This window comes from Oncorhynchus masou, chromosome 19 (assembly GCF_036934945.1).
Source record: "Oncorhynchus masou masou isolate Uvic2021 chromosome 19, UVic_Omas_1.1, whole genome shotgun sequence".
Classification (NCBI taxonomy): Eukaryota; Metazoa; Chordata; class Actinopteri; order Salmoniformes; family Salmonidae; genus Oncorhynchus; species Oncorhynchus masou.
In genome coordinates, this window is record NC_088230.1 from 20928803 (window position 1) to 20946111 (window position 17309).

General features: G+C 43.9%; 1 protein-coding gene across 3 annotated transcripts in view; it reads left to right on the forward strand.

The window, feature by feature from the left end:
* LOC135505986 (cation-independent mannose-6-phosphate receptor-like) overlaps positions 1-17309 on the forward strand; it is a 36389-nt gene that overhangs the window by 5811 nt on the left and 13269 nt on the right. For 2 of the 3 annotated variants that reach the window (XM_064925300.1, XM_064925301.1), the window contains exons 6-28: positions 1481-1592; positions 1772-1877; positions 2083-2242; positions 2469-2661; positions 2793-2896; positions 3042-3218; positions 5796-5942; positions 6194-6340; positions 7210-7347; positions 7512-7662; positions 7905-8082; positions 8382-8497; positions 8685-8844; positions 9188-9364; positions 9457-9558; positions 9686-9787; positions 13764-13938; positions 15217-15390; positions 15545-15694; positions 16252-16427; positions 16611-16698; positions 16818-17027; positions 17137-17267. In XM_064925300.1, the coding sequence (XP_064781372.1) occupies positions 1481-1592; positions 1772-1877; positions 2083-2242; positions 2469-2661; positions 2793-2896; positions 3042-3218; positions 5796-5942; positions 6194-6340; positions 7210-7347; positions 7512-7662; positions 7905-8082; positions 8382-8497; positions 8685-8844; positions 9188-9364; positions 9457-9558; positions 9686-9787; positions 13764-13938; positions 15217-15390; positions 15545-15694; positions 16252-16427; positions 16611-16698; positions 16818-17027; positions 17137-17267 (3374 nt within the window). Of the gene's footprint in view, positions 1-919; positions 1012-1480; positions 1593-1771; positions 1878-2082; positions 2243-2468; positions 2662-2792; positions 2897-3041; positions 3219-5795; positions 5943-6193; positions 6341-7209; positions 7348-7511; positions 7663-7904; positions 8083-8381; positions 8498-8684; positions 8845-9187; positions 9365-9456; positions 9559-9685; positions 9788-13763; positions 13939-15216; positions 15391-15544; positions 15695-16251; positions 16428-16610; positions 16699-16817; positions 17028-17136; positions 17268-17309 lie in introns of those variants that run through there. The other variant, XM_064925302.1, reaches the window with a different exon arrangement.

Here is a 17309-nt window from a genome sequence, read left to right on the forward strand (position 1 = left end):
TATTTGCTAGCATTGCCTTTAAATTGTTTAACTTGGGTCAAACGTTTTGGGTAGCCTTTCACAAGCTTCCCACAATAAGTTGGGTGAATTTGGCCCATTCCTCCTGACAGAGCTGGTGTAACTGAGTCAGGTTTGGAGGCCTCCTTGCTCGCACACGCTTTTTCAGTTCTGCCCACACATTTTCTATAGGATTGAGGTCAGGGCTTTGTGATGGCCACTCCAATACCTTGACTTTGTTGTCCTTAAGCCATTTTGCCACAATTTTGGAAGTATGCTTGGGGTCATTGTCCATTTGGAAGATCCATTTGCGACCAAGCTTTAACTTCCTGACTAATGTCTGGAGATGTTGCTTCAATATATTCACGTAATTTCCTTCCCTCATGATGCCATCTATTTTGTGAAGTGCACCAGTCCCTCCTGCAGCAAAGCACCCCCCACAACATGATGCTGCCATCCCCGTGCTTCACGGTTGGGATGGTGTTCTTCGGCTTGCAAGCCTCCCCCTTTTTCCTCCAAACATAACGATGGTCATTATGGCCAAATAGTTATATTTTTGTTAGATCAGACCAGAGGACAATGTTTGTCCAAAAAGTACAATGTTTGTCCCCATGTGCGGTTGCAAACCGTAGTCTGGCTTTTTTATGGCGGTTTTGGAGCAGTGGCTCGATATAGGACTCGTTTTACTGTGGATATAGATACTTTTTTACCTATTTCCTCCAGCATCTTCACAAGGTCCTTTCCTGCTGTTCTGGGATTGACTTACACTTTTCGCACCAAAGTACGTTAATTTCTAGGAGACAGAACGCGTCGCCTTCCTGAGCGGTATGACGGCTGCATGGTCCCATGGTGTTTATACTTGCGCACTATTGTTTGTACAGATGAACGTGGTACCTTCAGGCGTTTGGAAATTGCTGCTATGGATGAACCAGACTTGTGGAGGTCCACAATTGTTTTGGCTGATTTTCTTTTGATTTTCCCATGATGTCAAACAAAGAGAGACTGCGTTTGAAGGTAGGCCTTGAAATACATCCACAGGTACACCTCCAATAGGCTAATTTACATAATTCTAGTCAATCAGAAGCTTCTAAAGCCATGACATCATTTTCTGGAATTTCCCAAGCTGTTTAAAGGCACAGTCAACTTAGTGTATGTAAACTTCTGACCCACTGAAATTGTGATACAGTGAATTAGAAGTGAAGTAATCTGTCTGTAAACAATTGTTGGGAAAATGACTTGCATCATGCACAAAGTAGATGTCCTAACCGACTTGCCAAAACTATAGTTTGTTAACAAGAAATTTGTGGAGTGGTTGAAAAACGAGTTTTAATGATTCCAACCTAAGTGTTCGTAATTGCTCAAGGGCACATCGACAAATTTTTCACCTTGTTAACTCAGGGAATCGAACCAGAAACCTTTTCGGTTACTGGCACAACACACTTAATCCCGAGGCTAATTCATCTCACCTCTGCCACCTCTACAGACCGACCGGAGAGCCCCTGCCCCGCAGGCTCGGCTGCCTGCTTGACCACCAGCAATGGCTCCTTCAGCATGGGCCTACCAACTACCCAGCTAGAGCTGATCTTCAAGGACCGGTACAGCCACGCTAAAGCCATACATAAACACAGGAAATGCTAATTGCTAACTAGCAGCCTCTGTCTCTAGTCTGCCTCAGTCTTAGTATTTGCTTAATTTTGACCTCTTGGCTATCGACCAGCTCCAGAGCTGCGTTGCCTTACTGAGCTGCTGACTTCTCTCTTTCTTACTGTGTCAGATTGAGGCTGCGATATGAGGGAGCCTCAGTCAGCCCGCCGGACTTCTGCAGTGGTCATAACCCTGCTGTCACCATCACTTTTATCTGCCCCTCACGCAGGCAGGAGGTAAGACGGAAGCCTGGGTGTCTGTCCCGTGGATCTCCTATTGGTCACACTTCATCATACTACAGAAAGTATTAATACATAGCATAGTGTATTTCATAAAATAGAGGTATGCTTCACGTGTCAACCTAAATTTAAACAACACGATCTCCCTTAGGCAGTTAGATGTCATTTTAGTCATGTGTGACCTTTGACCTTGCCATTACAGGGTAGTGACCCCAAGATGACAGCCAAGTCCAACTGCAGGTATGAGGTAGAGTGGGTGACGGAGTATGCCTGCCACAGAGACTACCTGGAGAGTCACAACTGCACCCTGACCAGCAAGCAGCACGACATCAACATAGACCTCACCCACCTCACCCTCGGCCGTGAGTCTGCCATTCCCAGAGCATGCCAGGCTTTGAGAAACATTGGGCAATGGATATTTTTTTTTTGCGTAATAAAAGGAAGTAATGCTATGAATACTCATATGACTGTCCAAATTCCCCACTGACTCGGGCTAATTTTATTCACAGTTTATGATAGTTCCTCTAACAGTGAATGACGTGTTGAAATATATCACCAATATCACTGTCACATTCTGTGTGTGTGTAGCTACAGACGACCCCTATATGGCTGAGGACAAGAGCAGCGATGGGAAGGACAACTATTTCTACTACCTGAATGTGTGTGGGGAGACCAAGGCAGGAGAGTGTGGTGACGACCAGCACTATGTGTCCACCTGCCAAGTCAAAGCAACGGGAGATGTCAAAAAGATTGCCGGGAGATACATGAATCAAACACTGAGGTTTTTAAAATATTAATAAACATCTTTTCTTGCCAGATGTCTTGTCTTCATATTTCTCCATCTCAGCTTCTCTCTCCTTCTTTTCCCCTTATTTGTAACAATTGTCCCTTTTTTATTGTTCTCTATTCCAGGTACTCTGATGGAGATCTGACTCTGATCTATCCAGATGGGAGCAGGTGTAGCTCGGGCTTTCAGCGCATGACCATCATCAACTTTGAGTGCAACAAAACAGCAGGTGAGCATAACCCATAGCATGTCCAAGGAGAAAGCAAGGACCTTTTTAATGAACAATGTTTTCTGCTATAGAGGACTCTCCCCAATGACAGGTTAGAGTATTTTCCATTACATTCCAGCTTATACCTTATTTGTGTGTTTCTCAGGAAACGGTGGCCGTGGCTCGCCTGTGTTTGCTGGTGAGACAGACTGCACCTACTACTTTGGCTGGCAGACGGCTTACGCCTGTGTCAAGGAGACGGAGGATCTACTCTGCATGGTCACAGACAACAAGACTATACACTATAAGCATTATGACCTGTCCACCTTAACACGTTTCCCTGGTAAGATGGAGTTCTGGATCATCTCCAGTTGCAGAGAGCTTGAATACTGCGTTCAGCTTCCATCCCAGTTGACGATCAGCATGTATCAATGTAAATGACCAGCCCCTTGACTTCTAGTTTTATACTTTAAGTAAAAGGGATCAGAAAGATGAGTATGAGCCCTAATACCTTTTATATGTACAAGGTTTGGCGGGTCATGTTTCGGAGGACGCATAACTCGACCATCGTCTCTCCCAAACCTGTTGGGGAGTTGCAGCAATGAGACAAGTTTGTAATTAGATCGCAATTGGATATCACAAAATTGGGGCGAAAAGGGACATAAAATGCACACACACAAAAATATATATATATATATATATATATATACACACACAGCTCAAAAAAATAAAGGGAACACTTAAACAACACAATGTAACTCCAAGTCAATCACACTTCTGTGAAATCAAACTGTCCACTTGGGAAGCAACACTGATTGACAATAAATTTCACATGCTGTTGTGCAAATGGAATAGACAACCGGTGGAAATTATAGGCATTTAGCAAGACACCCCCAATAAAGGAGTGGTTCTGCAGGTGGGGACCACAGACCACTTCTCAGTTCCTATGCTTCCTGGCTGATGTTTTGGTCACTTTTGAATGCTGGCGGTGCTTTCACTCTAGTGGTAGCATGAGATGGAGTCTACAACCCGCACACGTGGCTCAGGTAGTGCGGCTCATCCAGGATGGCACATCAATGCGAGCTGTGGCAAGACGGTTTGCTGTGTCTGTCAGCGTAGTGTCCAGAGCATGGAGGCGCTACCAGGACACAGGCCAGTACATCAGGAGACGTGGAGGAGGCCGTTGGGCAACAACCCAGCAGCATGACCGCTACCTCCGGTTGGGGGTTGTGCTTACAGCCCAACACCGTGCAGGGCGTTTGGCATTTGCCAGAGAACACCAAGATTGGCAAATTCGCCACTGGCACCCTGTGCTCTTCACAGATAAAAGCAGGTTCTCACTGAGCACATGTTTATTTTATTTTACCTTTATTTAACTAGGCAAGTCAGTTAAGAACAAATTCTTATTTTCAATGACAGCCTAGGAACAGTGGGTTAACTGCCTGTTCGGAGGCAGAACGACAGATTTGTACCTTGTCAGCTAGGGGATTTGAATTTTCAACCTTCCGGTTATTTGTCCAACGCTCTAACCACTAGGCTACCCTGCCGCCCCATGTGACAGACGTGACAGTCTGGAGACGCCGTGGAGAACATTCTGCTGCCTGCAACATCCTCCAGCATGACCGGTTTGGCGGTGGGTCAGTCATGGTGTGGGGTGGCATTTCTTTGGGGGCCCGCACAGCCCTCCATGTGCTCACCAGAGGTAGCCTGACTGCCATTAGGTACCGAGATGAGATCCTCAGACCCCTTGTGAGACCATATGCTGGTGCGGTTGGCCCTGGGTTGCTCCTAATGCAAGACAATGTTGGACCTCATGTGGTTGGAGTGTGTCAGCAGTTCCTGCAAGAGGAAGGCATTGATGCTATGGACTGGCCTGCCCGTTCCCCAGACCTGAATCCAATTGAGCACATCTGGGACATCATGTCTCGCTCCATCCACCAACGCCACGTTGCACCACAGACTGTCCAGGAGTTGGCGGATACTTTAGTCCAGGTCTGGGAGGAGATCCCTCAGGAGACCATCCGCCACCTCATCAGGAGCATGCCCAGGCTTTGTAGGGAGGTCATACAGGCACGTGGAGGCCACATACACTACTGAGCCTCATTTTGACTTGTTTTAAGGACATTGCATCAAAGTTGGATCAGCCTGTAGTGTGGTTTTCCACTTTAATTTTGAGTGTGACTCCATCATCCAGACCTCCATGGGTTGATAAATTTGATATCATTGATAATATTTGTGTGATTTTGTTGTCAGCACATTCAACTATGTAAAGAAAAAAGTATTTAATAAGATTATTTCATTCATTCAGATCTAGGATATGTTATTTTAGTGTTCCCTTTATTTTTTTGAGCAGTGTATATACTGTACACTGAGTATACAAAACATTAGGAACACCTTCCTAATATTGAGTTGCACCCCACTCTTTTGCCCTCAGAACAGCCTCAATTCATCGGAGCATGGACTCTACGAAGTGTCGAAAGCATTCCACAGGGTTGCTGGCCCATGTTGACTCCAATGTTTCCCACAGTCGTGTCAAGTTGGCTGGATGTCCTTTTGGTGGTGGACCATTCTTGAGACATATGGGAAACTGTTGAGCGTGAAAAACCCAGCAGCATTGCAGTTCTTGACACAAACCGGTGTACCTGGCACTGACCTTACCCTGTTTAAAGGATCTTAAATCTTTTGTCTTGTCCATTCACCCTCTGAATGGCACACATACACAATCCATGTCTCAAGGGTTCAAGATCCTTCTTTAACCTGTCTCCTCTTCATCTACACTGATTTGAAGTGGATTTAACAAGTGACATCAATAAGGGATCATAGTTTTCATCTTGATTCACCTGGTCAGTCCCATGGAAAGAGCATGTTTTGTATAGTCAGTGTATATGCTAAACCACATAACTTGTCTTGTGCCTTTCAGAGTCTGAGTCGGCCCAGAACTGGGAGGCTGTGGATGCCAATGCCCCCAAGTCAGACAGGATGCGCTACTACGTCAATGTGTGTCACAAAGTCCTCCAGCAGGGGGCCACCAGCACCTGCCCCGAGGACGCTGCCATCTGTGCAGTGGGTACGTCTGGAGAAGATCTGGGCTTGTTTTCATAAAGCGTCTGAGTAGTGCTGTTCTAGGATCAGGTCCCCCATGTTCATTATGATCGAAAATGCACAACTGAGTCTAGACCTACTCTGAGACGCTTTCTGAATACAGGCCCTGACTCTTATCTGTACACGGACAACATGCTGTCAAATCTGAGAGACCAAGATGGCTTATAGTTTGTAGCTTGTTTGTTGCCTTTCAAAAATGTCCATCCTCTCCTTTAGGAAAGGAAAAAGTCATCAGCTTGGGCAAATTTCTCACCTCCCCTACCAAGACTGACAGCAACGACATACAGCTGGTATACACTGAGGGAGGAGAATGCAGGAAGCACACAAAAATCAAGACCATCGTGATTCTGAAGTGCAAGCCAGGTGAGAGTGTTAGAAATAGTTAGTTGCAGAGTCCAAGGTGAACAACTGTTCACCTGAAAGTGGTGTTGCATTTTATACCAAAACGTTGTTCCTTTTTCATAATTGAACATGAGAAACGGTTTGATAATAGAATTTTTGTTACTTTCGGTACTTCTGTCAAATGTCTCACGTCGTCTACTGATTTGATAGAGGATCAAGTCTGTATCAGTGCTGCCAATGTCCCCTTTTAGCATGAGAGTACCGTGCCTGCTCCATGCCTGCTCCACTTCCTCATTGCTAGCTCTAGCCTGTCCTGAGAAACCACTGCACTCACTGGGAGCCTGGGCTGCATCATCACTTATGCTGTACAGAAGTTAAAACACTTGAATGATCCAACACGGCACATAAAATGTTGAAACGGTAAATTACTGTTTGCAAAACAATGTCCATTACAGGCTAAAATACTTTCCAATGTAGCCTAGGAAGCCAATAGTGGGTGTTAGATCTGCGATATCATCTAAGCTTGATGTGCCCAGCCAGTAATACACTTGTGGATTTTTTTTTTTACCAACATCAAATTGATTGTATAATTGATTCATTTAATATATACATTAAAAAATCCCAAATCTGTAACGATATTGAACTCAAAAGATCTGTCTGGAACAAGTGCCATTCTGTGACTATGGCTGATGTGCCGCGGTATCGTTTTCATATCGTTTTCATATCTAGCATCGTGATACTAAACCTAGTATCGAAGTCAACATTTTTGTATCGTGGCAAGACTACCTGAAAGTGGAGCTAGCTAGCATTTAGTCCTACCTTGATGTTGTCTTTAAAGTCTAGCTGTTCAACTCCTCCTGACTTTCTGTGTGTCCCCCTGTCCTACCCAGGTGACCTAGAGAGTGCCCCCATCATGCGCAGTGTGTCCAGTGACGGCTGTGTGTATGAGTTTGAGTGGTACACGGCTGCAGCCTGCGTCATGTCCAGGACAGAGGGGGACAACTGCAAGGTGGAAGACCCTCAAGCTGGTAGGTCACATGGAACCAGATGCCTACCAGAAATTTGTGTCCATGTGTCCAGAACTTTAATATTGTTTCATATGGAAGCAGGAAGACAAGGACAGGAGGTTTAGATTATGGAGATATAGCTGTTTGATGCGTTACTATAATTTTCTCTTGTCTTCTCTCTCCAGGGTTCTCATTTGATCTGTCCCCCCTGTCTAAACCTGGAGGAGGCTTCTACAACATGTCCAATGGAGATTATAACTACTTCATTAACGTCTGTGGCTCTGTCACTGCAGCCAAATGCCCTCTGAAGGCTGGGGCCTGCCAAGTGGACCAAAGGCATGTATTAACCATTTAAATCAACCCTTCTTGTCATACTTAATCCCTGTGGATATACAATAGGTGGGAGTACCCTATTACAGTAGTAGGAAAATAGGATCAAGCTTATACCTGGGGTCCGTACATGTGCTTTAGAGTTCAGAGGTTAGAGGAGGACTGAATGGACTGACTGTTTAGTCTGAAGTAATGGATGGATATACTGTAGCTTCTGTTCTTCTGTTTGGTGTGTCTGTCTGCTACAGTGGCTCTAATTCATGGAGCCTGGGGGAGTTTAACTCTCAGCTGTCCTACTATGACGGGATGATCAAGCTGTCCTACAATAACGGCTCTCAGTACAACAACATGCAGCACACCCTTCGCTCCACTATGATCTCCTTCCTCTGTGACCGAGAGGCCGGCGCTGGAAAGCCAGAGTTTCAGGTACTGACTGGGTCCTAGAGGCAAAAGTAATGCATACCTATTTAGGTGAGGTGCTGGCTAGTGGAGTGGAACAGTTAAAAAATAAAGGAGAGCCGCCCACTCTAGGAGTTCAGATGCAAAAATATTTATGTCCAACGTTTCGACAGACAAGCTGTCTTGATCAGGGTATATGTCCTGCTGACAGCTCTCATCCAATCTCTAATATGTAGTTCCTCATATGGTTCACGTATGCACTGTTTCCACCTGTAGTATTTATACCATGAACGTACCATTATTCATAACCATGTTGATCCTCACAGGTAGAAGACAAGTACACCTATAACTTCAGGTGGTATACGTCCTATGCCTGTCCAGAGAGGCCACAGGAGTGTGTGGTAACAGACCCCAACAGTCTGGACCAGTACGACCTCTCCAGGTGAGAATTCCCTGCACAAGGTTATGTTATGACTAGGGCAAAGGAGTTTTCCCAGGCCACAAAGCTTCCTTTGTCCTGGTCAGGTCATGGGGTCAAGAAAATTTATTTGTCCTAGTCCAATGAAGGCAGACAAGAAACATTTGAAGAATAATGTGTGTAACCCTCCGCTCTCTGTCCTCTCTCGCAGTCTTTCCCGGTCTAGTGGAGGGAGGAACTGGCAGGCCATGGACCTGTCTGACCCTAACAACCTGAGGAAGTACTACATCAATGTGTGTCGTCCTCTGAATGCCGTGCAGGGCTGTGACCGCCAGGCCTCTGTCTGCCAGATGAAATACGAGCCTCAGCAGGTTAGTGTAAAAGCTCCAGGATGACCTACAGGAGGAGGTTTACACACTATGATGTGTGTTAAACACTGTTTGGGTCATGGAACTTACACTTCAGTTTCCTTCTATCACCAGAGTACAGTATTTATCCAATGGCATTATCTGGAAAACAGCGCATTAAACAGCATTAAAAAGTTGAGACTTTTCTACAAATTATATTACTCTTTTTTTTTTTGTTATTGATATCAATTGAAGGTAAGACTGTTAGTATCCCTCTTCTGGTCCTGGTAGCCATCCCTGTGGGTCTGTCTTAGTACTGAACTGTAGCCCGATGCGATTCTGGTCTTTCTCTGTGTGTTGTCTTCAGGGCATTCTGTCTGAAACAGTGTCTGTCAGTAACATGGGCCTGGCTAAGAGAGGTCCAGTGATCGAGGAGAAGGACCGCTTGCTGCTGGAGTACACGGGCGGCTCCAAGTGCATCTCAGATGGACTGAAACTCCCCTACACTACACGTATCCACCTGGTCTGCTCCAGAGGGTCTGTGGTAAGTGAAATGGCATATTTATAGAGCACTGTGTCAAAAATCTGTCTAGGATTTTAAGAGTGAGATGGGCCTGTATTTATCTGTATCTACAGTCATCCGGCCCTCGTTTCCTTAGTTATGGAAACTGCACTGCCAACTTCATGTGGGAGACCTGGGCAGCTTGTGCCATCAGTACTGCTGATGACAAGAACAAGGTGAATTTTTGCGTTCCACATCAACTTGAAGCGAATGTTTATCTCTAAAGTCTTTAGATCTTCTGTTCTAGATTTGGTGAGGTGTCGTCAATGATTTGAAATGTTTCTTTGTTCTTTTCTATGGCAGACCTGCTCTGTGAGGGATCCCAACACCGGCTTTGAGTTCAATCTGCATCCTCTGTCCTCCAAGACTGGCTACAAGGCTGAGGGGAATGGAAAAACGTTTATGGTAAGACACTAAGGATGTTCACCTGTCCCTTTCAAGATGATTCGATATGTATCTAGATGCATGGGCTCAGATACGATACGTTTTAGTTTGAAACTATTCGGTTTGATTAGAAGTACATATCAATGAGATACGATTTGATGCATTTGTTATATAAACGCATTAATTTTCCATTCTAAATTCGGTCTTTGTGATGACCTCTCTCTCTGTGTGGTTGTGATGAAACTGGGCATCTATCAACCCAAAATCACCATCACCAACGAAATCATTTTTGCAGATTAAAAGGGTTTAAGCTAGTAATGTATCATTATGTATCTTTACAAATTAGCTATGGCATGGCCAATGAATATATAGCACAACTTTGGGTTTCGCCCCCGTTTCAAAATCAAATTTTCTTTTCACCGCATGGACCACGCAGTGCGTGTAGAAAAAGTGATGTCCTCGTTATGAAATTATCAACTTTACCCTGTATGTCTAAAATGGACCATGTACAGTACCAGTCAAAAGGTTGGACACGCCTACTAATTCCAGGGTTTTTCTTTATTTTTTACTATGTTCTACGTTGTTGAGTAATAGTGAAGACATAAACTATGAAATAACACATATGGAATCATGTAGTAATCACCTTTTTTTTTTAACAAATCTAAATATATTTGAGATTCTCCAAAGTAGCCACCCTTTGCCTTGATGACAGCTTTGCACACTCTTGGTATTCTCTCAACCAGCTTCATGAGGTAGTCACCTGAAATGCATTTCAACTAACAGGTGTCCCTTGTTAATTTGTGGAATTTCTTTCCTTCTTAATGCGTTTGAGCCAATCAGTTGTGTTGTGACAAGCTAGGGTTGGTATACAGAAGATAGCTCTATTTGGTAAAAGACCAAGTCCATATTATGACAAGAACAACTCAAATAAGCAAAGGGAAATGACAAAGGACAAGAAGGTCAGTCAATGCGGAACATTTCAAGAAGTTTTAAAGTTTCTTCAAGTGCAGCTGCAAAAACCATCAAGCTCTATGATGAAACTGGCTCTCGTGAGGATTGCCACAGGAATGGAAGACAGAGTTACCTCTGCTGCAGAGGATAAGTTCATTAGAGTTAACTTCACTTCAGATTGCAGCCCAAAATACTTGAGAGTTAAATTAACAGACACATCTCAACATCAACTATTCAGAGGAGTCTGTGTGAATCAGGCCTTCATGGTTGAATTGCTGTCAAGAAACCACTACTTAAGAACACCAATAAGAAGAAGAGACTTGCTTGAGCCAAGAAACACAAGCTGTCTTTTGGTCTGATGAGTCCAAATGTTTGATTTTTGTTTCCGAACGCCGTATCTTTTTGAGACGCAGAGTAAGTGAATGGATGATCTCCACATGTGTGGTTTCCACCGTGAAGCACGGAGGAGGTGGTGTAATGGTGTGGGGGTGCTTTGCTGGTGATACTGTCAGTGATTTATTTAGAATTCAAAGCACACTTAACCAGCATGGCTACCACAGCATTCTGCAGCGATACACCACCCCATCTGGTTTGCTCTTAGTGGGACTATAATTCGTTTTTCAACAGGACAATGACCCAACACACTTCCAGGCTGTGTAAGGGCTATTTGACCAAGAAAGAGAGTGATGGAGTGCTGCATCAGATGACCTGGCCTCCACAATCATTTACATTACATTTACATTTAAGTCATTTGGCAGACGCTCTTATCCAGAGCGACTTACAAATTGGTGAATTCACCTTATGACATCCAGTGGAACAGCCACTTTACAATATTGCATCTAAATCATTTAAGGGGGGGTGAGAAGGATTACTTTACCCTATCCTAGGTATTCCTTAGAGAGGTGGGGTTTCAGGTGTCTCCGGAAGGTGGTGATTGACTCCGCTGTCCTGGCGTCGTGAGGGAGTTTGTTCCACCATTGGGGGGCCAGAGCAGCGAACAGTTTTGACTGGGCTGAGCGGGAACTGTACTTCACCCAAACTCAACTCAATTGAGGTGGTTTTGGATGAGTTGGACCACAGAGTGAAGGAAAAGCAGCCACCAAGTGCTCAGCATATGTGGGAACTCCTTCAAGACAGTTGAAAAAGCATTCCAGGTGAAGCTGGTTGAGAGAATGCCAAGAGTGTGCAAAGTGGTCATCAAGGCAAAGTGTGGCAACTTTGAAGAATCTCAAATATAAAATATATATTGATTTGTTTAAAAAGAAAAGGTGGTTACTACATGATTCCATGTTATTTCATAGTTTTGATGTCTTCATTATTATTCTGCGATGTAGAAAATAGTAAAAATAAAGAAAAACACTTATAAACTTTTGACTGGAACTGTACACGTATTGTGGATCGGACCCATTTTTTTTTTGTCTAAAATGACAACCAAATCTAACTGCCTGTAGTTCAAGACCTGAAGCAAGGATATGCATATTATTGATACAATTTGAAAGGAAACACTTTGAAGTTTGTGGATATGTTAAATTACCGTAGGAGAATATAACACATTAGATCTGGTATAAGATAATATAGTTTTATTTTTGTTCCATCTTTGAAATGCAAGAGAAAAGCCACAATGTATTATTCCAGTTTAGGCACAATTTCAATTTTGGCCACTAGATGGCAGCAGTGCACATGCAACTTTTTAGATTGATCCAGTGAAACATTGCATTTCTGTTCAAAATGTTGTATCAAGTCTGCCCAAATATGCCTAATAGGTTTATTAATACATTTTCATGTTCAAAACTGTGCACTCTCTTCAATCAATAGCATGGTATTCTTTCACTGTAATAGCTACTGTAAATTGGACAGTGCAGTTAGATTAATAAGAATTTAAACTTTCTTCCCATATCAGATATGTCTATGTCCTGGGAAATGTTATTTTTACTTACAACCTTATGCTAATCACATTAGCTCAACCGTCCTGCGGGGGGACACCGATCCTGTAGAGGTTATTAAAGCAAAAATGATTGCTGATGGTGAACCCGAACAATCAAAATATAATCTAATTTAGCCTAAGCCCCGATCAGCAGGAAGCCTACAATATATAGCCAGATAAATCAATCAGCAGGTATGCCATATGTCACTCATTCCACGGAGGGCCGAGTGTCTGCGGGTTTTCACTCCTCCCTTGTATTTGATTGATTTATTAACGTCACGAATTATACACCACACCTGGTTGTCTATGGCTTAATAGAAAGAAAGAAAAAACCTGTAGACTCTTGGCCCTCCATGGAATAAGTTTGACACCCCTGAGGTAGTTGAAATAGCCAGAAGAGTCGTGTCTCCGGCACTTGCTTAGGCTACTTTAGTCTGGTAAAAACAGTTTTCAACAATGTAATTGATAACAATAACCTAGCAAATAACATTGGTTGTCACTCAACGAATAAAACCTAAAATTGCGCCATTTTACAAACATTTGAATGCTGAAGGTGACTTGCGACCTACCTCTCGTTTGTGAGTGCGTGAAACAGTGCGCAGTTTGACGAGGCTACTGATATTGCCTGTGTTGTTTGGCATGCAAATTGACTTGTATATCAATGACTGTCAACACAGTTACATGCTTAGTTCAACACTGAAGGAGAGGACATATCATTTGTCACAAAAACAGTGTATTTTCGGGATGTAGAAAGAAAGTAATATGAGCTAAAAAAAAGTGAAACACCAATTCGTAACGTTTGAACCGATTTTTTGACAGATTTGGATCGGTTTGGGGTCCGCGTCAAAGTGCCCAAGGGATCGATGTATATCCAAGCAGTTTTAGTCCTGTTTCCTTTTACCTTCTCCACGCAGTGGCAGGTTGTAGCCTCTGGCCTGCATAGCAGAAATGGCACATTCCCAGAAATGTTGACGACTGTCCATCGTCCCTGTCAAATACATGTAATAAAATCAACTAAAGTGAATCCATTTCCCAGACGAGACTTCTGTTGCAATGAAATGTACACATAGTTTGTGTAGCAGTGTTTTGGGGCACTGTGCCTGACTATATGACCCCCCCCAGGTGAATATCTGTGACGAGGTGGCAGAGTGTAGTAAGGACCAGGGGAAGCCTGTAGCTGGCTGTGAGCTGGACCATGGCCTGGTTGTTGGTCCTGTGGGAGTGGAGAGATCTCTACAGTACTCTACTGACGGCCTGCTCACACTCACATACAAAGGAGACCTGGACAGGCCTACAGGTACAGTCAATGGACCCAGCTATCTTCAATCATCACAGCTGCTCCCTTCGACATAAATGCATCACTGGCAAAAAAAAAAAAGGAACACAGTCTTATATAATAGAGTTGCACATTACAGATCTCAAGTTGGGATACACACTATGGCAATATTAGCATGGCTGCCTAAGAAATGGAATCCACATTTTTTTGCATGCTATATCCTGCATTTCTCAAACCTTTTTGACTTAGAGATTTGCCAGAAGTTTTGTGTAATTTCCCCCAGTAGTTTTGAAAGTAGCGCTCATGAGCCAAAACAGGCCAAAATGGTGTACAATTGTGTACAACGTCATTGTTCTCGAGCCTCTGTAACATGTACCCAAAGAGAGTAAAAAAACAATGTGGTGTTGAGCTCACCCTGCAACCTCAATGGAAAATACTGGGCCGACCTGAACCCTCCTCCCATTTTAATCCTTGCAACCTCATTGGACATCATTCCACCTGCCAATCAACATTGTCCATCACGTTTGGGATTGTTTGACAATTATCTTTTAAATGTATTTGTGTGGCTACAATTCCATTCCAAACACAATTGAATATTTTACATCATATTAGCGTCAAGATACATTGTTTAATTCAATTTCACATCATTGATTCGTATTTCATATTTGTAACATGTAATCTTTTGGTTCAACCTTAATGTATAATGAGCGTCATCAACAGGGGGAACATTATTAGGCGTTCGCTAATAAGCTGTAGCAAGACTATATCTATTTATAAGACTTATTTTTAAAAGAAAGATTTGTTCATAAGAGTCTGAGATCAAAGTCAATTTTCAGACCAATACGGGTTAATGTTTTTCGATAGGATATCCAGTAAGCCTCCTTTTGTAGTAGTAGGATCTCAATGTCTTCTTGTGAATTCTATGGTTTTTACTAGATTACTTGTAGTTTTTCGTCTGTAATTTTTGTAATGACTTGGTGCTGCCTATCTTGGCGCATGTAACCACTCATCCCACTTGCTTCAGAGCGCATGTTCATTACATGACAGGAACGAGCATGTAGATCTCCTGCACTAAATGAGGTTAGAATGTAAGAATTCTGTGCCTTTTCCGCTGGGAGAGGACTGTATATCGCTTATTATGCATGTATGAGCTACACATTGACGTGTTGAGTCCAAAACAAGAGGTAAAAAAAAGAAGAAGAAAATAGACATTTCAATCCCCTGGAAAATCCCTTTTTAATGAGTCAGTTCATAAACATTTGGTCTGATAACTGTCCTGATTCCTCCCTTCTCCCCCAGGCACCAGGGACACCTTCACCATTAGTTTTGTGTGTGACCAGGACGCCCACCCTGGCTCTCTGAAACTGGTCCGAGAAGAGCTCAGCTCGTCTACACACGTCACCCATGATGTCCTCTTTGAGTTCTCCACAGCCCTGGCATGCATCCCTGCCCCTGTGGACTGTCAAATCACTGGTAGGAACAACACTGTCAATGTCTTCAAAACAGTGTGGATGTCTTCAGTACGTCTCTAACAAGGCATATATCACTTTATCCACCTTAACAAACTCTGGTCATAGAAATGGGTATTTTCATTAATTGAAAGATGTTGTTTGTCCTTCCATTTTAGATTCCCATGGTAATGAGTATGACCTGAGTCATCTGAGCAGGGACAGTGAAGACAGTCCCTGGGTGGCCATCGACACGGCTGAACAGGCTAAGAAACGCAGCTTCTTCATCAACGTGTGTAAACCTCTGCCTCCTGTCCAGGGCTGCCCGGGTGAGTCACACGCCATGTTGATACGCTAGCTAATGACGAGGAATACTTCTGTGCTGTACCATCAGTTTAGCGTTACTCTTTTTTTATTTTATAAAAAAAAAAAAATATATATATATATATTCTCCCCAATTTTGTGGTATCCAATTGTTGTTAGTAATTACTATCTTGTCTCATCGCGACAACTCCCGTATGGGCTCGGGAGAGACGAGGGTTGAAAGCCATGCGTCCTCCGAAACACAACCCAACCAAGTCTCACTGCTTCTTATCACAGCGCGCTTCCAACCCGGAAGCCAGCCGCACCAATGTGTTGGAGGAAACACCCTGTACCTGGCTACCTTGGTTAGCGCGCACTGCGCCCGGCCCGCCACAGGAGTCGCTGGTGCGCGATGAGACAAGGATATCCCTACCGGCCAAACCCGGAAGACGCCAGGCCAATTGTGCGATGCAGTGCCATAGACCACTGCGCCACCCGGGAGGCCCTCAGTTTAGCATTACTCTTGACAATTTTTAGCTTTGTGTTTTAACTACTGTACATGCATCTATGTGTGCATCTGCAGTGGGCCTCTTGGGTGCATGTGGCACCATGGAGGGTAAAGGTGTGAACCTGGGCTACGTCCAGTCCAGCCCCCAGGTGGCCTCTGACGGCTCCATCAGCATCGTCTACCTCAACGGGGACCGCTGTGACACAGACCACTACTCCACACGTATCATCTTCCAGTGTGACGACAACCCTGTGAGTAAAATACACGCATCTTGTTCTCTATGGGAATGCTCTTCTATGTTATGGCCATATAGTTGGTGTACATATCAGTGGCAGGAATCTGTGAAATTTTACTTATTGATGTTACTGATCCTAATATCATATATTTTCCCTCCTAATACCTCTATTTTTCTGGGTTGGTTCCTTTACTAATAGGGTTCTCCTATATTTGACCGCCAAGACGGCTGTGAATATGTATTCATCTGGAGAACCTCCGAGGCGTGCCCTCTCACCAGCGCTCAGGGTAGGCTTGAAAGAGGAGGCTGCCATGTTCAATGTTGTGGCTCTGACTAAGACTGTTACTTCTCTCCACTAGTGTCATCATCATGCTCAAGTTAACTCTCCTCTCCCTGACTCCTGCAGGTGAAAACTGTAAAGTCAAGGACCCCAGAAGTGGCTACATATTTGACATGAGTTCCCTGTCAGGGAAGGACTACATGGTGAAGAGTGGCCAGTACCAGTACCACTTCTCTGTCTGTGGGGGGCTTCAGCGAGGGATCTGCACACACAAAGACACAGGCAGTGACCAGGTGTCAGTCTGTCAGGTGGAAGGCAGCACCCACAGAATTGCCGGTATGTAAACCTGTATAAAATATTTGGTCTTTAAGAAAGCCTTGATTTTGGTTTGTTAGTAACTGATCAAAAACCTCAGGCATGTTGATTTTGTTTTATAATGTATTAGGCATGGCCTCACAGACTCTGAGCTATGTTGGAGAACAGCTGGTACTCAACTACACTGGTGGGGAGACCTGTCATAGGATCTATCAGAGATCCACAGCGATCTACTTCTCCTGTCATCCTAAAATGAACCCTGTGAGTCTGAGCGAAGCGAAAGCGTGAACCTCTAATGCAACT